The 24,848-nt window shown below is 35.4% G+C and overlaps 1 protein-coding gene across 11 annotated transcripts in view; it reads right to left on the minus strand.

Annotated features, from left to right (window-relative positions):
* The window catches only part of LOC139977550 (uncharacterized), a 185,141-nt gene that overhangs the window by 25,097 nt on the left and 135,196 nt on the right, over positions 1-24,848 (minus strand). For 2 of the 11 annotated variants that reach the window (XM_071986945.1, XM_071986942.1), the window contains exons 5-6: positions 18,598-18,672; positions 5,327-5,425 (exon numbers count right to left, since the gene is read on the minus strand). In XM_071986945.1, coding sequence (XP_071843046.1) covers positions 5,327-5,425; positions 18,598-18,672 — 174 coding nt within the window. Of the gene's footprint in view, positions 1-5,326; positions 5,426-9,658; positions 9,710-15,575; positions 15,666-18,597; positions 18,673-24,848 lie in introns of all 11 variants that reach the window. The other 9 variants (XM_071986934.1, XM_071986937.1, XM_071986935.1 and 6 more) reach the window with 9 other exon arrangements.

Genomic DNA, 24,848 nt, shown 5'->3' on the forward strand with positions numbered 1-24,848 from the left:
TACTACTAATTCGAAGTGTACTACATCAAAAATGTCGCATACTACTACTAATTCGAAGTGTAATAATACTAATTTGAAGTGTACTACATCTAAAATGTCGCGTACTACTACTAATTCGAAGTGTACTACATCTAAAAAGTCACGTACTACTACTGAATTGGAGAGATGGCGCTATTCACAATCTTTCCGATACCATGTCATCGAGTTGCGCATCTGCATTAAAATAATGATGAAGAAAACATATTCTTTAATACTCTGTTGATTCAAATGTCTATTTTACAGTTTATACCTTTAAGGTTTCCATTTTGCGTTTATAGCGCTTTTAAAATTAAAAAATTTTCACATTTATATATATTTTAAATTTTAAGAATTTGTATCATTTTCGCTTTTACATTTGCAGTTTTTATACAGTTTATTGTCAGATGGTATTTAACAAATTTTCTACCCTTTTTATACCTTACATTATCGATTTATATATTTGTATATCATGATTGTTTGTATTTTACTGTAAAGCGCCTTAGAGCAATTTCTGATTGGATAAGGCGCTATAGAAATTTTGTATAATAATAATAATAATAATAAGGTCTGTGGCCAATATAGAAAATAGCATATACTAGTTTGGCACAGCTGGGGAATCAAAAGCATTCTTGACATTTCAATGACGGGTAAATTGCTGCTTGTGAATAATAATGTGTATAACAATTTTAAGAGTTAACAAGAAAACCAAAAGGTTTTGAGATTCCTTGGCATCTACAGTAAATATTACTGTAGGTTCATTGTGTACACTTGGTTCCGACCTTTTATGAATATTAATGTAGCATCAACACAAATGTTGTTCCTTGCTATCAGCTCAAGTTTGATGAACAAATTGATATTTTAAAGAATTTGCTTTAAGCTCTACCACTCATTAATATTCATGCCCCCTCATTAATAGTATTGGGGTAGAATTCCGACTTGCAGCTGGAAGGTTAGGGGGTTCGACTCCTGGCCGGGTCATACTGAAGATTTGTTGAAAATCACTCTAAGCCCCGCCCTCTCATTAATATTCATGATATTAGCACCAAAATAAATAGGGATCGTCTACTCATGATGGGTAACCTATGTACCAAGAATGAGATCAATCCACCTTGGGATTGCTGAGAAAACCTAATTTCAAGCTTTTTTGCGAAAAACAACACTTAGCCCCGCCCCTCATGAATAATAATGAGATTGGACAAACTGTTACCATATTCATATAGAGGACTTTCCTCTTGTACCACCAAACCAAGTTCCATGAAAATTTAACTTACGGTTGCGAAGATATTGACATTTGTTGAAAATCACTCTAAGCCCCGCCCACTCATTAATATTCATGATATTAGCACCAAAATAAATAGGGATCGTCTACTCATGATGGGTAACCTATGTACCAAGAATGAGATCAATCCACCTTGGGATTGCTGAGAAAACCTAATTTCAAGCTTTTTTGCGAAAAACAACACTTAGCCCCGCCCCTCATGAATAATAATGAGATTGGACAAACTGTCACCATATTCATATAGAGGACTTTCCTCTTGTACCACCAAACCAAGTTCCATGAAAATTTAACTTACGGTTGCGAAGATATTGACATTTGTTGAAAATCACTCTAAGCCCCGCCCACTCATTAATATTCATGATATTAGCACCAAAATAAATAGGGATCGTCTACTCATGATGGGTAACCTATGTACCAAGAATGAGATCAATCTACCTTGGGATTGCTGAGAAAACCTAATTTCAAGCTTGGCGTCACACACACACAGACACACACACACACATACGCACACACACACACACATACACACGCAGTCATGACCGCATAGATTCCTACGGCTACCGCCAAGGAATCAAAAACTGAAGCTACATTAAGCACATTCTTGGGGATCGATTGTTCCACCTGCTGGGGCTTCGAAAACTTGTTGCTTTGCCACCACTGGATTTTATTTTTTGTGATGCCCAATGGTCACAGACAATGGTGATTATAGTATTAGTAATGAAGGCAAGGAGAAGGGGAACATTCAGGAAGACTGACACGGACATATATACTCCTAATCCTACGCATACTAAGCTCTGCATATACACACATTACTGTGCCAAAATCTAAATTTAAACGGTAACGTATATTTGGGCTCTTAAGTTATGCTCGGAATTAATCCATGACCTAGTACTTTAGTAGGCCTATATTCAGGCCATTTGTAGAACACCTAAAATGCATACGGTACTAGACCTGTATATAATTTAAACAAGTAGCAGTTTTGGAATATCATTTAAATTAGACACTATATCCTAGCCGCAGCCTGGTCTAGCATATAGAAAAAGTCTAGGAAGCCTAACTTTAGCTCATTAACAGTAGCACCTCACCGGTCTTTTCTGAATGTAAAGCATCATTTTGCGTTTGGGCGCCGTTTTCTATTTTTTTGACATGTCCATCGAGGTTTTTACATATATATATATGTATATATATATATATATATATATATATATATATATATATATATATATATATATATATCAAATACACCAGTTTTTAACTCTTAAAATTGTTATACACACTATTATTCACAAGCAGCAATTTCCCCGTCATTGAAATGTCAAGAATGCTTTTGATTCCCCAGCTGTGCCTAACTTTATGCTATTTTCTATATTTGCCACAGACCTTAAAGGTATAAACTGTAAAATAGACATTTGAATCAACAGAGTATTGAAGAATGTTTTCTTCAGCATTATTTTAATGCAGATTCGCAACTCGATGACATGGTATCGGAAAGATTGTGAATAGCGCCATCTCTCCAATTTGGTAGTAGTACGTGACTTTTTAGATGTAGTACACTTCGAATTAGTAGTAGTGCGCGACATTTTAGATGTAGTACACTTCAAATTAGTATTATTACACTTCGAATTAGTAGTAGTATGCGACATTTTTGATGTAGTACACTTCGAATTAGTAGTAGTACGCGACATTTTACATGTATTACACTTCAAATTAGTAGTAGTACACTTCGAATTAGTAGTAGTACATGTCAAATTAGTAGTGGTACATGTCACTGTGGTCCTTTTGGCGTTCCATAGATAACCTGTAAGCTACCTGTACAATGCCATGGGAATTCACAGCTGTTACTGCACAGGGGGAATCCCCTGTGAAAATTCCCTGTGGATTGCCTAATATTGAACAAACAAGTGCACGGCACAAAAACACCAGGTTACACAAAAGATAATGCAGTAATATGGCTTAAAAGTTTACCAGCACCACAAAGGCACATTAACAGACAGAGCATGGGGGAAGTTTGAGAGTTACACTAATTGTTTGATGTTGTAAGTTTCTGATAAATTTTGATGAACATATTTATTTTTTATTCCGAATGATTAATCAAGCCAAATTGCAGTATACAGGCTCCATGCAGGATCTTGCAAACTCAAAAGTACTGCATCCTGGGAACCACAGATGCCCTGTACTTTGGAAGTGTCTATAAATTTCAGGAAGATATTTCACCTCGATAGCCTGTGAAAAGGGCTCAAATTTCACCAAATAAAGCTACCAACAGATGTTTAAAACATGCATGTATTCCGATAGTAGACTTGACCAATATTCCAAGACAAGTAGCTCTCAGATAACCCTCCCCCAAAACTCAGGATGCGCAAGATGCGGACGAGAATGAATGCCATGTTCCATGCAGCGGAAAAAAGAAAACTGTCAAAATAATCTATTGAACTGCTCACCTTATCATAGTTGCAAATCGGCCAAATTCACGAATTTCACTGATGCGGTACAGTTTCGATATGTAGCTACTGTCGCAGTATCTTCATGGAAGGTTTTCGCAACGCATCCACACGTTATGTTCGCGATACACAGACCAGTCGTCTAGCAAAAGCGTACGCCAGTTAAACTAGTGTTTTGGGGTATAAACTTCTCAATGTGCCACATTTACTGGGCACATGGTATAAATTGGCCGAAGAGGCTACATCATCAGTAAAGAAATACCATCCACACATTTTGAGCTTGATAGACTAAACATGACATGTGTCAAATCAGTTGTACAATGTATATGTTATATCTTCAAATCAAAGTGGTCTTGTTCATCAGATGATAGAACTATAACTTACTGTCTTATACAGAGAAATTGGAGTGTCAGAAGCAGGCATGGACAAAATACACAGCTTCCTTGAGAATCTGCCCCAAAGATAATTGTTCATGAAAGGCAACACTCACCCACAACTTCATACGGTGATAATGTTCAATTGACATTCATTTAAATTGTAAATGGTAAATTATGTAAAAGTAAATAGCAGATTGGAACCACCTACACAATGCAATAAAACTTCATCGCAATGCCCCCAAATTAGGTTGCATACGTACCCTGTATGTCAAAATCTTGTTCGTAGTTCAACAATAGTTTTCTGTAACCTTCACAATTTTTTTTTTCGTATTCTGAGATATCTTATAGCTTCATATTACTTAACAATCCTCAATAAAATAAGAACAATTTGAAGGGTGAGAGCCTGTGCATCTGGACCAATTTTTAAGAACTCCAATGAGCAATTTTTACAATGCTAAAAACTTAGAGACAATTTTGATAACCTTTAAACAATGCAAACAATGTGCCTATTCCAACATTCATCCAAGAATTTAGGTGGAATATGTTCACAATTACAGTCACTAAAGAGATAGCTTAGAAAGTCAGTGCACACAACATACTGACAAATCCCAAATCCCAAAAAGGGCAGATCATAAGAAATACCACATTAACATTGTCAAAATGAATCTTGTTAAAAAAAAACAAACAACATAATTCATTGAATGTTATTTCTAAATATATTTGAAACAAACATGGTAGTCAAATTTCCCAACAGCAATGTCAAATAATGGATGATGTTTGTGCATACTGATGACTTGAAAGATTTTCAATGCAATGTGTAGAGGATAGAAGTATATATGTATGCTACCGTTCTTTCAAAATCTTGTAGATTAATAGTTTTGGCCAATGGCTTTGTGATTCCTTGCTGCACTTTGGAAGCGAAATTTCAATACTGACCTCCCAAACAAAGGTTTTCGTTAGTGTAGACTTCAAGACCCTGGTTCTAAGGGATCAGGCAGGTTCATGCACTACAGTATATACACTAGTACTTAAGTGAGTTCATCAATGCATTACTCTAGCTTTTATTAGGTTGACAAACTTTTCAATTGAATGTCAATTGAATGTTACACAAATTCAAACTTGTGCTTCAGCATTCAACTGATTCCTGTGTACATGAAAAGTTTCAATCCTGTAAATATCTTTCCAAATGTAAATGTGAAAGACAAACTTACCCTTCTTGTACAAGCATATTATTATCAGGACACCGCACCCACAAACCACCAGAGCAGCAGCACTACTGAGGATAATGACCCATGGTGATGGTGGAGGAACTGCAATAAAGAAGAAAAGAAAGATGTTAACTGCTAAAGACAATTTCTTTTTACTTCATAGTATAGTTCTAATTAATTGAATTTACAATCATATCCAGACATATAGTGTTATAACTTGCCATGGATCATATGAAGTTGACCTCAATGTCCTTTGACCTGTAAAGAAACAACAGGCTTCTTGAACACACTGAGGTGAAACCAATAAAAATATTTTAGATTCAGAGATCACAAAACCCACATACATTTTCAAAAATAAATATTACCAAACTAAAGGAAACACAGAAAAGAAAAAAAAGATGGTTGGATGATATCACATTAAATCTTGATCAAGTCTTCAACCTTGCAAGTGAAGAAACATTTAATGAGTGATACCTCCCATTTAGAATATTTTTTTCTTACTGCTGTTTTAAGGAAGTTCAGTAATGTTTAGGTTGCACCTCCTTTAAAGACAACCTCCTACATTTTTCACCACATAAAGGTTATGGTGAGCAAGTTCTGTATGTAACAACTCCATTTTGCTTCCCACATTTTGTCTACAAGAAATGTTTTCATGTTAATTAAATGACTAGTTCACTGGAAAAATTCTGGCACATTTTAAAATTCTAACGAGTAGAATAAGATATTATAAGGACAGTCATTTTCCAGAAAATTCATTGTAATGAAACATTTAAGGCCCAGCAGGACTGGAGTTTGTTTACAATGAACAGTGGTTTAGTTAAAGGGACATAATTGCAAAGCTTCATTGCAAGGAAACAAATTCAATAAAGCACCTAACACAGAAAAACAAAGTATTAAATGTGATGTTACAGCTATAACATAGTTAGAATCCAAGCACCAATTATATTTTTCTCACCACAGGGAAAAACAAAAATGTTCTTATCAGTACATATATAGCTATAAATATGTATGTACTGTGGACATAGATACATACATATATCTAAATTTGATATGGGGTACAAGAATATATAGAGTGCAGTAAAATGAAGGGAAATGAGAGACCAGCTATATTGGTCAAATAACATGATTAGTTTGTTGACATCTGTTAAGTGCTAAAAAACCTAATTACTGAGTATTTAAAACAATAGTAGACGCTTCCACCATGAGATGATCTGCATTGATGTGACACATATGTGTTGCAATTGTTTCTGTTTACAAAAAATATAATTATAAACCATACTTTGTCTTATTATCTGCAGCTGTATAACTTTGGAAGGGTAACAGAAAAAAGAAGGAAGAGGAGAAGACTGTTAGGTACAGAATTTACCAAGGCTTTGTTTTGGTTTCCAAATCAGGGCTTGGACATCCCAAGATCCATAAGGTTCCATATTGCACACCACTAAAATAGTGTTCAGGGCTATGTTTGCATGATTAGACCCCATTACATGCAGGTTCATGTGTGCCTATAGCATGACATTACATTAATGAAGGCATTGTCTACACTTATCTAAACCAATGATTCTTGGATGACGTATGATAAAGTAGAGGATCAATATTTTCACATTATAATCATATTAATCAGCAGTTATTTTTACGACACTTTAATGACCACAAATGAGGGAGAAACAAGTAAGGGCTTATGAATTACAACTTACAAGTTGGGTGGCTTCCAATTCAACATTTGGAAGCCACCAGACATTAAAGTTGAGACTTGCTGTGAGGTTACAAACTTGTATGCCAGTTTGAGCTTTTTTGCTTCCATCAACTCCAGTTTTCCTCCCAAACTACAATAGCAACTACTACATATTGCTGCATAGGAACATTCCAATGGCACAATTTTATAATAATTATGTCAAATATGAATGATGTACAGTATACAAATACAGAAAATTAATCCCCGGGCCCCAGTGAAATCACGCTGTTGGGTTTAAAGCTGCTTAAGAAGTTACTTCCGAGACATACTATCAGCAGAATGGAAAGAAAGCTTTTCCATTCCACCTTCCCAAAGAGGAATGGAAATTTGTGAGAAGGAACTGAATTACATACTCATTAACTTTGCACAAGGTAATTGTGAGAACTGTGTATGATATTCAAAGTTAGAGATACATAATCTTGTAATTCATATTTTCATAGAGGTACTGAACTGCAAACTGTTGTGGAATATGAATTATTATTGGAATCAATATACAATGCGTCTTACATTATAAACTGTTTGATCTTCAAATGATAATCCACAAACAATGAGAAGTTATTTGCTTCACCTAGGAAAATACAGGCAGCCCTTGCTTTACAAACAAGTGAATGGACACCACCTTAACAAACCAACAGGGAAAGCAATACTTGTCTGAAAATTCAAACTAAGATGCCTCTACAAGAAATCAACTAAAATTATGAATAATAATACAGTGGATTTATATAGCGCCAAATCTGAAACAAAAGTAGCTGCTCTAGGCGCTTAACAAAACAAGCCAATTGCAGTAAGTAAAGAAATGAATCTTTTAGAGAACTCTTAAACCTAAATGGACACAAATGGTTAAATTTAACCAGTAATTCACATGAATTCAAACTTATTAAAATCTTTACAAAATGTTGAGTACTCAACATTTACAAGAAAATGTATAATGAACTACGGTAAGTTAGAATTGTGATTGATCCTTGTCAGTAGTGATCCAACAACAATTAAGTTTGTAAGATAATTGTGAGTTAATTGTCACTATTAAGGTGTCATATTCAGCATTACAGTAATTGTATACATCAAAATATGATTTGCCCCATCTCCTTTCTCACAACTGCAGAATAGTGGACAACTCCTCTAAATTTCAAACCAATATAATATGTAAACTAATTGTCCATATTATATAAAAGGATAATGCTCATTTGACAGATAACACTTTAATCTTATTCCTATTAACATCCAGTATTTACACATATTTTGCAGTGCATTTGAGACAAACAGAACTATGTGATGTCACAAAAGTTTACTAACAAATGTTTCATGTTTATCTTCAAAATCAAATTACCTTTCTTAAAGTACAAGATTGGGATGTATATGAATATGACTCACAATATCACTATCGACATAATGTATGTTAACTTCACATCACCATGTAAGTTCCAATCCAACGAAAACAAGAAGTGATAAAGCAGACCAAACATTTCACTGTCAGTATGTATGGATGTGGAAGCAACTTTCACTAGGACACTCAGAATGTGTTCCTTGCATCAGTCAAAAATAGACTATCCAGCATTGTTATTGTGATTTTAAAACCTAACTGCATACCTGGCATAATAGCAATAATAATAATGGGCATTTAGTTGATATTTTGTTTTTTGTGTGCAAAGAAAGCATTGCTTACAGTAGTATCATGTAACAAGATAGATGCATAAACTGTGACTAAAAACACAGCAAAGATATGTCAAATTCTGGACAATGTGCAATGTATGCATAATATGCAGTAGGATGCCCACATAGCCTCTATAGGCAAATGATAGGCATATGCACCCTGTGATGTAAGTTGCAAATCCATGTAAATATTTCATAGAAGATTGGATTCAAAAGATATTGAGAATTGTTCACAGCAGAAACCATTTATGCTAGTTTGTATATGATATGTTTTGAGATGTTTTGTAAACCTGTATGTTTTTTCCCCTTAAAAAATAAGGTTACATCTGCTGGACACAAACAGCTTCAAGATTTTACCTCCCCTGTATACTTCTGTTATGCAGAATCCTGCATAAAACAATGCTGACGTCATGGTACTGTATATCTCAAATAAGAGAAATTTATCACTAACTTGAGAAAAAGTTCCTGAAAAGGCTGCTTTACATTATTTTTTCGCTGGAACTTTTGGTAAATGTCAATATGTTCAATTTATTGTGTATTACTGTAAGCTTGTACGATAGCAATATTAATTTAGCAGAGAGGCAGTAGCAATTTGAGATTTCCACCAGTGAGGCACTTAACCTACTATTATGAGATAAACTACTATACGAATGAGACAAGCTGTTAGTGCAAAGCAAACAAATAGGGGACATGCAGTGTAAGATACGATAGAATAACAGAAGAGTGCATTTGATGTTAGTGCAGTGTAAGTTAGCACAGAGCATAAGACAAAACCATCACACAGAAGCACTCAATCCTAGTATCACCAAATAATTAAGCTTACAATAAAACAATCACACAGTATACACAAAACAACCAGGGAGAAAGGAGAATTGTAAGAAACAATCAACATAGAATCATCTAGGTGATTGTGTTCATAAGGTACAGTAAATGAGATGCTTCCCACTTATTACCTGGCTCATTGGTAGTTGTGGATTCCGATTTCTCAGTAGTTGATTCAGTAGCTGAAAGAAATGAAATGATAATGCCACCACAGTCCAAAATGCAGAAAGGGATAAACTGGGAAAAATCAATATTTCATGTTTGATAATCAGGGGGTGAACAAAAATTTAATCAGCAAGCAGACCTTACTAACATGCACTGTTTCATCCAAATTTTATACAGGGATTTGCATGCCACACATGTATAACTGTTCTGTATTGAAAGGAAAACATGGCATGATCATGATGTTTTGTACCTTACGGTATATACTATACTGTATATCATCAGGGTTTTCTCCAGGAGACCAAAACATTAACAGTGAGTTAAGCATTTATTTTTAAGAAAATAATGCAGATTTCTAGAGTATATATCATGAAAGTTATGTGACAACTTTTGAAAAGATATGTTAGAGGGCATAGCAAAAATCAGAAAAATAAAACTTTAGGAAAGAAAGACCCCCAAGTACCAAAGAACCTATGATTGGCTATTAACTGACAAAATATTACCTACAGTGTTGTACAGTATACTTTCCTTTTTTGTTTGAAGGATTGAATTATGCTAAATACCACATTGTTTTGAAAATTTGGTATACTGTACATTGAAATAACCACATGAACTAAGCCATATATGAAGCATGACACAGAGATTACAAATAAACACATAATAAAATATGTAAATATATAATAAAAATATGAAAGCAATGCAAGGCACACACTCACAATGAACATATCAAACCACTTTCTACATACTGTATAAGAACTCATATTTATGTGTATTGCAGTGCCTTAAAATGTGATTAATTCACTAGTAGGTGTCTCATTTTTGTGCATGAAATGAAAAATGTTGATCTTTAAAGGAAATTAAACAAACAATATACTGGCATTATGTATGTGGTATTCAGTGCAGCAAGTGAACCTGCATGTGCACTCACAGTCAGTTCTATGTGAAAGAACTGCAAAAAAGACCTACCAGTGAATTACCCAATTGACATAGCACAAGAAAATACTTCAATATGCACAAAACATACAGTATTTCACATATAAAATAAACAAGAAAAGGTATTGTAGGGCAAGAAATGTTTGGGTAAAATATCCAGTCAATATGAACTTGGATAGAACGAAACAAAAAGAAAGTAGGACTAAATGAAGAGCAAACTTATACCAGTAAAGTACTAATCCCTAAGCTGGCATTTGTAAGACTCCGGACTGCAAGACCAGAACATTTTCTGTGGGGTTGGGCCACTAATTTTCAGAATACTTTTTCTTAGATGCTGTAATACTGGTAGAATAACTACCATTAAGTATTTAGCAACCACTGTTATATGCTACAAATGCACTGTTTACTATATAAAGATTTCTATACACTACAGTATAGTCCTCAATACTGAGTGGATTTGTTGTGTTAATAAGACAGTTCAAAGTCTTAAACAGAACTTGTTTTGTCCGTTCACAATGACACTGAATAGCATCTCACATACAAGAGAACTGCTGTGAGTTTATTATTTAGGAGAATTCTGTCCCAAAGAATTCAATATGATGCTTATGAAGGAATTTAGTAATAAATTATAATCGCCAAAACAATGAAATTGAAACAATAAACCAAAAACCAGAAACCAATAAACAAAAGAGCCAAGAAAATGCTTTAATCACTACAGCCATTGAAGAATTGCCATTAACTGCTATATGTACTGTATGCCAAATAAACAACTTAGGTGACATGTGCTGGTAAATCAAGAACATCCACAGTTGGGAAAAATATCTTATAAGCTATACAGAACCTTTCATTTCCACTTCAAAGCATTCATCCTGGCAGTACGAGCAGTATGAATATCATGTTCCAGTGTTTACACGGGTCCAAAAATCAGGAACCGGGTACCCGAGGGCCGTTACCCGTCGGGTATCCGGAAAAATGTTTGTTTACCCTCATGTATCACGATTTTCAAGAAATTACATATTGTAATAAATGCATTATATTCTCTACTGCCAATGTTTTCATGTTCAAATACGTAGGTGTAAGAAAAGGTATGAAACCTTCCTCAATAATTTTTATTTGCTTTTGTTTCTTTCATTAACTTGTTTATAAATTAATTATTTAATTATAATTAGCATTACTACTAACATCGCACTGCCGCCGCTGCTTATGCTTGCTCGTGCACGTCTATTGGATCATAAATATCCAATTTAGCTCTTAAACAGTTGTTACAACTACTGCTATCTATTATGCAGGCCCAGGGTTCGCATTAGCCGCGAGATTGCGCGATTCGCGCAATTTGATCGCATTTGGAATAAACGATTAGTAAAAAGCCACTTGCGATTACTATTTTGTAGTTATCCCGTCTATAATCCATAAACATCTCGTAAAATTCCTTGTCAGCCTTTCCTTCTATGGAATAAACGAATGAATAAATAACTTCTTCCACATGGTAGCCTAACACTACACTAAGTCAATGAGAAATCTAGCTAAGCCTAACCATCTGTTTATTTGCTGAAGTTGTGACGCAGTTATAAGACATCCATGGAAAAAAATACTTTCGTTATTGCTGTTACGTTCGACCACATGTTTGCCTAACACCACACTAAGTCAATGGGGGTAATCTAGCCTAGCCATCGGTTTGCAATTTTTTTTTTAAAGCAATCACACTTTGCGTAGTATTCGGGTAATAAATAAGGAACCGGGTAGTATTGCGTCGGGCGGGTACCTTCGTTATTGCTGTTATCTTCGAACACATGGTAGCCTAACAACACACTAAGTCAATGGGAAATCTGCCTAACCATCGGTTTGCAATTTTCTTTTTAAAACAATCACACTTTGCGTAGTATTCGGGTAATTAATTAGGAACCGGGTAGTATTGCGTCGGGCGGGTACCTTCGTTATTGCTGTTATCTTCGAACACATGGTAGCCTAACAACACACTAAGTCAATGGGAAATCTGCCTAACTGTCGGTTTGCCAATTTTTTTTTTTTTTTTAAATCACACTTTGTGTAGGATTCGGGTAGTAAATTAGGAATCGGGTAGTATCGAGTCGGGCGGGTACCCGGATAACCCGTGCAAACACTATCATGTTCCTATCAGATCACGGTTAGGAACTGTTCATACTGTCAGTATGAGTGCTTGAAAGCACTTATAATGACAATATGAACAGTATGAATATCATGTTCCTATCAGATTATCAAGGTTAGGAAATGTTCATATCATCAGTATGAGTGCTTAAATCATGGTTTGGGAGGACAGTATAGAGATGTAGTATTGGCATTGGAAAATTATGAGACATATGAATTTGTGTAAATGTATGACATTTATCTCTTTATACAGCACAGGAGTCCATAAGGGTCAATCGCACGCCACATCACCAATATCTTTGGCAAATTCCAGGCGATTGTGTCAGATTCGGTTGATAAATTCTTCAAAGTGATGTCTCAAACGAGGAAAATGGGCATAAACAATTTCAGAATTTGTTTGGCTAGCAGGATACTGCCTAGCAACCAAAGTTCAGCATCTTCTAACACAGCTCCAGTGCTTCCAGTTTTCCGGTGCTTGGAGATAAATGCTCTTTCAAGTATAAAGTCCACCGACTTATATGTAATTGTGAAAAAAGTGATGCCAGTTTTCCAATTCAGCGAAGACTTACAAGACAATTTGGCTTGTGTCACAGCAAGTAGTCAAATGTCAAAACTGTCTAAGATAACATTTCTGGCACAATTTTTTACAATTACACAGACGAGGGTCTGTATGAATGTACAGTATTTGGAATTCTTGTAATGTGTTCTGGACGTCCTACTATAAAGGTTATGTCTTTGCCAAGTAAATTTAAGACTTATTTGAGTCAACTTCAAATTCAAAATACATTTTTGATATTAATGGACCTACCACTCTCTACACTTTTCTATTTAAGTCAGAATATTTCTACAGTATGAAGATGACAAACAATTCACACTCTTTGGGTTTTACAATTGTTCCAGTGTCAGTCCTTGTCAAGTCCCCTGTACTACAACAACCAACCAACCTTTAATTTCATTATTTATTTCCAGTATAAATATAAATATTGATAAACAGGACATCAAAAGTGAACTTACTGTAAGTCTGCAGGCATTATGCTGACTATTTCAAATATATACCTCCTCTACATTTCAATAAATATTATATAGCACAAGACAGAATGTCTGTATTTTTGTGTGCAGATTATTGTTAGTAAGCCATTGGTTATTTACCATACAAAACATTTTTAGCAGCATGCAGATTGAGATGGCTCATGATATGTAGGTTAAGTGTTAGATATTTCACATGCATGGATATTGCTGGCAGTTAGTAGCAATTTGATGTTTCTGGAGTTTTTTTACCTGCATCATGTTTCTCTTAGTGTGTGTGGACAGAGTAAATTACAAATTCACATGCAAGAGAAGCTTTCTTCAATGACAGTGAGGTTACAGAATAAACAAAAAATATCAAGCAGAGAGAAACAGATTGGTTGGTTCTTGTAAACTACACTTAACCTTGTTCTAAGAGAAGAACACATGGTCCTGCATGTCCATAAAGCTCAATGAAGCTATATTGTCTTACTTTTAGCATAAATGCTGAAACTGAAGAGGATAGAGCCTAAGCATCAAACACTAAACTTACCAACTTTTTCAAGCATTTCTACCCCTCCCAACAATCCCACTCCTCCCCATCTTCAACTTGTTGCTGTGATAGATATGTTGGTTAAACTGTTTAGACTGTTTTAAGTGATATCGGCTGGAGATTTAGGACAATTAAATACAAAGAGTGAGTTATTGAGGAGAAAACAGTAACTTGTGAGTGATTCCATTTTACCAGTGATGAGTAGGGATTACCCGAATCATCCTTCCTGATCAGCTACTGTATTTGATTTTACTATGGTTCCATACTTTATTAATCGTTAATAATTGTCAAGTTTCAAATGTTCTTGCATGTCACAGTAATTGTTCTTTTCCTCTTGGGTTTTAAAGGTAAGAAATTGAAGCCTGATAAGCTGTTCATGTTGGTATTCTACTTGACATTTTTTAAAATATCCAACTGATGTGCAAACATGAGTTCTTGTTTTTTTTTAACAAATTACTACAATGCTGCCAGTAGGAAAGATAACACTATCAGACTGTTCATGCTGGTTTTCTACTAACTTTCTTTCAAATGTATTTAAAATGATCTGCAATCATAAGTTGCTGCCAATAGAAGAGTATTTTGCCAACCACATTAGCTAATCAGAGTGTTCATGCTGTTGTTCTACTATTATTTTTTCATTTTTTTTTCAAGCATGCATGCAGTACCATTTTATACAAAACTCTTGGAACCTTCAATTGGTCAGAATATTTACAGAATATTTAATTATACCTATTGCAATTCCTGATGATCATTGCTTTTCAACTTCAATGCAGCATGCTTTTTGTAACAATTCTTGTTTAAAATAAAACACGGAAATGGTAACCAATTTTGTAGTCTTGTTTTGGTCTTGAGTATTTGTCTATTCCCTGGGATACTTAATCATGTAATTTTGCCCACCCTCTATATTTCTGGAAATAATTTTGAAATCCTGTGAACTTTTGTGATTTTCGGTTGAACATTTGACAATGTATGTAAACCTGTACTAATTACGTTGCAATTTTCACAAGTGATGGTATGGCATGAATGACTACAACAAGTTTCACTGCAACTGATTTGGTTGACATCAAAATATTGTCATAAGAGTAGCACATGTTTACAAAATAAACAAGTTTACATAGTGACAACTACATGCACTACTGTTTTTGCTTCAGTTTTGCTCTTCACTTTAGAGATTTCATGATAGAAAAAGAGCAAAAGAAAATGAAGAGAGAGAGAGAGAGAAGTAACATTGAACAGAAATGCCAACAAAATTATAAATTATAAATTCATACTAAATGAAAATTTGCTGCTGGAGATATTTTCAAAATGTGTTTCCTTACTGCTGTCCTCAGTATGCATGGTATTGGTAGTGGCATCTGTTGCTAAAGAAATATAAAATCAATTTCATCAAGGGCTCAAAAGAAAACATTTGTGGGGCATTTAACCTTTTAACGATATACTCTATCCACAGTTTGATCCTTGGTTTAAAGAGATTATGAATGTTGGAGGGGTTGGGGGAATGCTGGGGAAGTTGAGGAGGCACATAGTCCTGAGTAAAAATAAGGACTATTTGTTTCTACTGGAAGCTGACACCGTATAGTACACAAATATGTCATTTGTGTTTGGCTGCAGTTTTTAGTGTCCTTGCCAAACTTTTCTCAAAATAAGATTGAAGTTGATCAAAATATTTCATCAATTCAAGTGAAGGCTCATTATTAATGCTCAAGCTATTAATGTATCATAAATTTAAATTCTCAAAACCTAGGTGTCCAGAATCTGCTTCATAAATTATCAGCTAACATTTTAATCACAGTTTCTGAACAGCAATGTCAGGGGTCTTGACATGATATGGCAAGATGTGCTATAAATGTACAGCATGGCCTCTAATGTACACTGATCCACCCACTATCAAAATAAGTGGGAGCTGCATGTCAAGTATGTATCTTTAAGTATTGCAAGCTAAGAGATTTTAATCTTAATTTATAAGATTGCTTGACAACAGGGACAGAATGGTGCACTCCGTTGCACTGTACGTTAAAGTCGGTGATTTATCAAAGAAGTTTGTTTCAATATTACTCATTGCACTGTATGTCAACAAACCATGCAGCTCTATGGTATATAAATTACGTTTTTCAATTATACGTAGTTAAGTTGTACATTTAAAAAAAAAACAAAGAAAATTGTAAAAATGATGTGAAACATTCATGAAATTAATATGTGTATGAAAAGTACTCAAGGTTTCTGTACAGTATGTACAGGTACAGTAAATGTGACAATTATTGAAAGATAAAGGGAGGGATTTATAAGGAAGCATATTTAAGCAAACATAGAAGGACAGAAAAAGAAATGCCAAGAATATTAGGCATAATTTGTAAAGAGAGACTGTTGCTGCCAAAGGTCTGTCATGGTACAAATGTTAGCACTAGTCAATTTATTTAAAAGTAGATCAAAGATTCAACCTTGGGTAGGCCTGTTTTTTCTGTGCAGTATTAAACTGGTCAAACTGACACCATGAAAAAAGACCAAACACTAATTTGCTATAATTTCATACAAATAGACCCTGTTTATGGGTAGGAAATGTGTGGGTTTGCAATTCCTTGCAATGGAGTTCTCTTATGGAATATTAGGGAGTGAAACATGGTACAAACACTCCAATGTAAAGTGGGAAAAAAGCTGTTTCAGTTTCCCCCAGTTAATGAAATTTGAAAAATGGCAAACGCATTTTCCTGTGATTAACAATGTACAGTAGCAAATCTCCTGCATACAGAATAAAGCAATTATATTTTGGTTTCTTGTTCGTTCAAACAATTAGAAGAACTGGTTCAGTTCAGTTATCAGTTTTCATGTTTACACAGATCTGCCTAATCGCACACTTTCCAACAGATTGACTTGTCCTCGTTTTGACTTAATGTTTTTGGTACTGTAGCTATGGTACATTTGCTGTCAAAGTGTTGGTAGCCTTAGAAGCTACAGTAAGTTATTGCTATTGTTTAAACTGTAATGAGACCTATATTTGAAGGTAATCAAGACATGTGCTGCAACACTACATGTCAAAGTACTGAAGTCTTGTGTGACAGCAAATGGTACATTGATTGGAAACACAACAGCTTCCCCAAATCAGCAGTTGGAAATGTGTAATCAATATTACAGTGTTGTCAATGTAGCAAAACAAAACTATAACATGAAAATGGATATGCAAACAAAGAAGCAAGCACGCAAGAAAAACAGTAACTATGTGCTGTTGTTATTATGCTATCTGTGTTATCGTTTTAGTATTGAAAGACGACCCAATGCTACATGCACTTCTGAAGGATCTAGCCTCTAGTCATTAATTGCCAATAGCTATAATATGGGATAAACTAACCTTGGTTCATACTATTCACTTTCTTTGGTAGAGCTTGAATTTAAACACCAGTCCAACATCCTTCAATTTACACACCAGTCAAACACCCTTCAATTTAAATTCCAGCCAAACACCCTTCAATTTAAACTCCAGTCAAACACCCTTCAATTTTAACTCCAGTCAAACACCATTCAATTTAAACACGTCAAACATCCTTCAATTTAAACACTAGTCAAACACCCTTCAATTTAAACTCCAGTCAAACACCCTTCAATTAAACTCCAGTCAAACACCCTTCAATCTAAACACCAGTCAAACACCATTCAATTTAAACACCAGTCAAACACCCTTCAATTTAAGCACCTAGTTAACCTATAGTATGTATTACTGATAACAACTCTGGAGGTAACATGTACATATGTGCTAAAGCATCAACCAAAAACATAAGAACAGCTTACATGAACACATGAGCAAGTTTTAGCTTTGAGAAGAGAAAGGTTTTAGTGTTGAACAAAAAACTGTTATAAAGCAAACCTCAAATGCTGGTGAGGTTGTGAAGAGCAAGCAAGCAAAACCAGCAGAGATGTTGACACAAATAAGAATAAGAGACTACAAGAATTCAAAGTTAACATGTATCATTTTTTGCTGATATTTTTATGAACAATACTGTAAGTTCAAACATTGAATTTGTTCCTTCTTGTCCAGTATCCATATTGAATGTGAAAATTGTATAAAATTCATCAGATTGTAAGTATGTTTCATGTCAACATGGATAAAATATTTGAGACCACTACTGAGCATAGCGTACTAACCCAGCTATTTAAAACTAAATGCAAAGAGGCTCATATCATTTCATTAAATAAGCAGTTTGGAATCCCCCTGTGGAGTACACAAAGATGAAATTGAGAGCTATTAAGAAACAATTTCATAGCAAGGACAGTTGGCCAAAAAGTGAACATAAGTCCACATACCCTTGGTGCTTGTAGGTTCATTGGTAGACGGGGGTGCAGTTGTTACAATGGTTGTAGTAGGTAAGGCAGTGGTACCTGCAAGTTTTGAATGGAGATAAACATTTGCCTTGTTTAAGTTCAATGTGTTTATTGTGGCTTGAAGGAAAAGTTACAATGTTCTAAATTAATATTTAGCAGATAATGGAATTATATTGAAAACTCTTGTAGATTTAGATAGGTCATACCACATGGCATCCTGGAAGAAATCAGTAGACCTTTAAGATCAGTGAGCCAAGTGATAACAGTAGACTAAAAAAATGTATATAGAAACAGAATGTTAACATAATGCAACCCTATTTCTGCTATATTCAAACAACATTTTACATGCAATTTGATCAAGGTTTAATTGCTACATAATTTAACATGGGACTGTTTCAAGTCATTTGCTGTGCTTACTACATCAACAAAAATATTAGAAAATGCAATGTTACCAATAACATCATTATAGAGATTTGATAATGGTTGGGCCAGAAACCATTATGAAATGAATATGTCATATGTAGTCAGTTATTACACTTAAATTATTAATGCAATCTATTGCAACAGAGCATATTTATATTAAATCATTTGAAGTATTGTAGGTGGGTGAGAAATCTATTGTAGGTGGGAGAGAAGTCTATTGTAGGTGGGAGAGAAATCTATTGTAGGTGAGAGAGAAATCTATTGTAGGTGGGAGAGAAGTCTATTGTAGGTGGGAGAGAAATCTATTGTAGGTGAGAGAGAAATCTATTGTAGGTGGGAGAGAAATCTATTGTAGGTGGGAGAGAAATCTATTGTAGGTGAGAGAGAAATCTATTGTAGGTGGGAGAGAAGTCTATTGTAGGTGGGAGAGAAATCTATTGTAGGTGAGAGAGAAATCTATTGTAGGTGAGAGAGAAATCTATTGTAGGTGGGAAAGAAATCTATTGTAGGTGAGAGAGAAATCTATTGTAGGTGGGAGAGAAATCTATTGTAGGTGGGAGAGAAGTCTATTGTAGGTGGGAGAGATTTCTATTGTAGGTGAGAGAGAAATCTATTGCAGGTGGGAGAGAAATCTATTGTAGGTGGGAGAGAAATCTATTGTAGGTGGGAGAGAAATATATTGTAGGTGGGAATAATTTGGACCTAGGTTACACCAAATATCTAACGTTAAATGGGCTCAGCATGTTGGGGGACCTCAAATTAAGCCTGGCGCCCACTATGCGACCACGAGCTTGCGATCGCAGTGCTTGCCATGCTCTTGCGAGTTCTTGCAATCCATCCGAAGTCTCCAAGTGAGCAGGATCTGTCACAAGGTGGTTGCAGGTGATCGCTGTCCACAGAAAATATTGCATTTGGTCGCAAAGTTTTAATTGTGTTCAAAACTTTCGCGACTTCTGCAAGTGGTTGCAAGGACGATCCATAATTGTGCGATCTTCAAGTGTGGCCGCTGTCGCTAACACACTGTAGTATCTAGGCAAATTTGCAGCCTTTACCAATCAGCCATCTGCTTGCGATGAGGGCTACTAGAGAGCTCATTTCTACACACGGCTCCACATGTTTAACTTTTGCTGTTTGTATGCATAACGTCATCGCAGTCAGTCTATGTATAATTTATTGTTGTATTGAACACTTTGCCGATGGCGCTGCCCTTGTCCTGGAGGTTAAACAACAGGAAGGAATTGTGGAGGTATGGGGGATCTCATCGTGGTTGTCTTCTTCTCAATTATTTTTCCCAAAAGTTTCTGGATAATTTCAGGGCACTGGAAAGCAATATATCCTGGGACATCTTCTACTGCCAGTTCCTGCATCAATGTTTCGTAATGCCCAAATAATTATCTTAGCAGCAGCCATGAACAGGCCCAGAAACAACGAGTGCGCTGGCGCTCCCTGCAACGTCTGCGACGTCTCAACAGTACCACAGCTGCAGCCACAGCATGACGTTGGTGTTGAAGCACGAAGTGTTGGTCACCCATTACCACAAAGTTTTGAAGCATGACTGAAGATCTGAAAAGTTGCTGGTACCTCCAGGCAGCAAAAAGTTGTGAAACATTGTTAATAAAAAGTGCATGTGCGATCCCATAGGGTACAGTACCTGTGCTCGCAAATGATCGCTTGCGATCAGTGCTTGCGCTCGAGCGCAGGAGAGCTCGGCCACTTTGGTCACATAGTGGGCGCCTGGCTTTATTCTGAAATTTCATTATTTATTCTTCATTCAAACGATGATTGTGAAGGTTCCCATGTATAAAATCTTACCACATGTATTTCACCTCATTTTGATATAATAGGTGTAACGATTTAATAAATTTTGTGCCACAACCACAGGGACTATATCCAGCTTAAATCAATCTTCGCCCAGGACTGTATGTTATTATAGCCTCTAGGGTATGGTAGTGGAACACACATAGCAGTACGGTACTTCAGTTTTTCTTGGTCATTATGTGGCGATAACTGTGTTCACATAATGACTTAGGTTTATATAATTGTTTTCTGCATTTTTGTCGGTTTTGGCGTTCCATATAATTCAGCTGTGAAAACGATAAGCACTAAGAAGTATAAAGATAAGCAAAGTAAAGAAAATTTTGAAGGACCCGTGGTCTTTTTCACAGAAACATGATTTTATTCCAGTAAAGGAATGGGAGGATGGAGGAGGATTAGACTGGGCATACTATATCGTGGGGATGGCAACTACTGTACTGTAGGAGTGAAATAATTATATCATGAGTCTGGAAGATGCAAAACCCTGACATCCATATGTAATAATTTGACTACAATTTATGTTTGTGTTGTAGTGGTACATGAAAGATTCCAGTTATGTCATTCCTTTGGGCTAGTTAAAACCTTCATACTTGTACTTATAGTACAAATCTACAATGTCCATATTTTTTACAAACTTTGGTTAGGCAGATACATGGCTCTATACATACTGTACATTGAAAATAATATTTGTGTACATTATGAAAGTTAATCTTCTTCCACCAAAAGACTGATGTCAAACAACACAAATTATGTTGCAGTATCATAATAATATACAGCTAGGCCTTTTTTGTCTCAAGCAATCCCAAGGATCATCGTCAATAATACCTACGAATGTAACTTGGCCTATATAACATTAGGGCTCCTGTATCACCAGGCATATGTATATACTAGCTAGGTGTGCACAAGTAAGACTATACAGTACCTCACTGCAACTTTGAGACGCAACTAGATTAGCAACTATTTATTATTTTCTTGTCTTTTCAACTGCAAACTGGTGTGCAAAAAATCCAATGTGACTCCACTACACTGCCTAATTGAAGGGATCTTGTTTAAAGCAATGAAAATCTAAGGTTGAAAAAGCAACTCTCTTCCACTTGCAACCTTTGTAGAGTGAAAAATTGGATAACCCTTTGCAAAAACTCATGGCAGCAAATGACAGCAAACATTTCACAAAATCCTTTTTTTGCTATTTTGCAAATTATGGCCATATTTTTCCATATGTATATTGTTAATAGTCTAAGCGGGCCAAGAGTACTATAGGCTACTCACCTTTAAATTGCTGAACACCACACATTAATGATTTTATTTTAAAACACACTAGTGTACTCTCTTAGCTCAACCTTGTAATATTTGAAATGATGTTTTTGCTGTATGTTTGCAAACAGAGGGAATGCCCTGTGCAGTTTGTGAACAACCTCTGCACATGAAAAATTCCAGTGTATAATAGCGAACAATTTTACGCACTCAATATTCACACTGAGATTGGTCGTTTCGACAAAACTCAGGTTTCAATTTAAACTTGCTTAAAGTTGGCCAAGGTACTGCTTATATCATACTGTGACATGGTGTTATAACTTTGTAGATATACATATTTAAAGAATTCACCAAGTTGTTTGTAGCAATAATACCAATGTTTTTTCATGTTATCGACAACATTTGTTACCCCCCAAAAAATCTTCCGAAACTAAGTGGGAGTGAGATTATCAATCGGTACAACAGAAAACTTGAGTCTCAGTATTTAATCCATAGCTCAATAGATGGCCAATCAACAATGATACATGTTCTCCAGAGGGGATTTACACCTATCACACAAGATTGCGAGGTGTACCGCGTTGCGGAAAGTGTATTGCAAAGTCTCATTTGTAGCTCATTGTTGGAACGTAGTTACTGAGCAACTTCGGATTTTAACCGCAGGACTCACACTCGACCAGAGAGAACTAACACATTTATTCCAGCCTGCTGTATAGGCACATCGATGTATGAATAATAGGACATGTTCTTTTGCAAAGTTTGAACTAGGAAGTCCATACCTTTAATAACTGAACATGAATGAAAGTTACACAACACTGTTTATACACTTGTGATGTGAAAGGAAACTGGCTTTTTTTGCACAAAAAACATTGCCAAATTCCTCAGTTTCTAAAAGGGATGGATAACCCTAATTTCTCATGTTACTACGTTAATGTGTTTCCATTCTAACAAAACATTTCACCTAAATATTTTACTTCTAAAAATTAGCTTAATACTACATTAAGCTAAAAAAATCCGGTGTGACAATATGAATTTTCATTCCATAGTTTGCAATTTTTACAGTGAAAATGTTGACTCTAGACTCTGTTGACTCCACAGAACAGCACTGATGTTGATATTCCATAGGAATTACTTTAAAACAGTTTTACTCTCTATTTGGAGGGTCACGTGTGTGACATTGCTGGGTCACGTGTGTGACATTCTGCATTTTTATAGATGCTGCAATTTCATTGGATGAAGCTTTCCTCATTTGTATATAACACTGTTGTCATTCCATACACAAATTACATCACAACAGTCCAAGTCCACAGTGCCTCTGCAATTTCATTGGATGAAGCTTTCCTCATTTGCATATAACACTGTTGTCTTTCCATACGCACATGACATAACAACAGTCCAAGTCCACAGTGCTGCTGCAATTTCATTGGATGAAGATTTCCTCATTTGCATATAACACTGTTGTCATTCCATACACACATGACATAACAACAGTCCAAGTCCACAGTGCTGCTGCAATTTCATTGGATGAAGCTTTTCTCATTTGCATATGACACTGATGTTATGCCACAGACTCATGACATAACAACAGTCCAAGTCCACAGTGCTGCTGCAATTTCATTGGATGGAGCTTTTCTCATTTGCATATTACACTGTTGTCAGGCCACACACACATAACAAACCAGTCTGCTAACAATATTTAGTCCATTTAGTTTTGTTGAATGCTCAACTTGGGGCTTCATTGTCACACACGTGACCATAAATGTCAATTAACAGTCTTTTCCAAGAATGGTTGCATATCAAGTGTGGACATCATAAGGCATATCAGTTACTTTTTATGAAAACTTTTGCGTTATTTGAAAAATTATGCTAATTAGCACCCATTATTAACGAAGAATTGAAGATCAGGAAGGAACCTCTGCTTTAGGAATGAAATAAATTAACCCATGTATATCTGTCTCCATGTGATAGTTGATAGCTGAAATATATTATTTCTAGATACTCATGTAGAAAAAACAAATTTACAGTTAAAAACTACAAATTTTGGCTAAAACTTACAATGATGCAAATTTATGTAATGTTATGGTTGTAATTTCAATGAAAAAAATATGAAACAGAAAACTTGAGGTATCCCTCTAAAACAAAAAATATAACATTTGGTCTTGATGAACAGTTTAGTTTTTTTATGCCAGTTTCATTTTCCAGAGAATGGCCCTACTTACTATATATTTACATCACCATACCAAGTATGAACTAAATACAGTATATGGTTGAAGAGATATTGACATTTTAAGAAATTCATGTTAAGGCCCTCCCCAAAAATTGGGTCCAAGAAGATTTGTGCCTAAATGGTTCCAGCAAACTTTGGCTCAAGCAAACTGACTGAATAATATCTGTCCCAACATGAATTTGAGGTAGGAATAAAATTTGGCCCACCTGGCCCAAAAATGTGCCCAGAATTTGTTGGGGCCCAATTGGTCCCAAGAAATGAAGGTTTAATTATTGTTGCATAGAACATGTACAAACAGTATGTATTTACATCACTGTACCAAGTTTAAACTAAATCGGACATAATGTTGCGGAGATATTGACATTCTGAAAATTGTATGGTAAGCCCCACCCACTGATTAATGTTCAAGAGATGGGAACCAAAACCAACAAAGCTGAGCACATCTAGTCAGTGCACTCTTTCAAATGTATCATATATCAAGGATATCAATCAACAAGAAAATGACAATACTGTAGGG

Source organism: Apostichopus japonicus, chromosome 12 (assembly GCF_037975245.1).
Source record: "Apostichopus japonicus isolate 1M-3 chromosome 12, ASM3797524v1, whole genome shotgun sequence".
NCBI classification, from domain to species: domain Eukaryota; kingdom Metazoa; phylum Echinodermata; class Holothuroidea; order Aspidochirotida; family Stichopodidae; genus Apostichopus; species Apostichopus japonicus.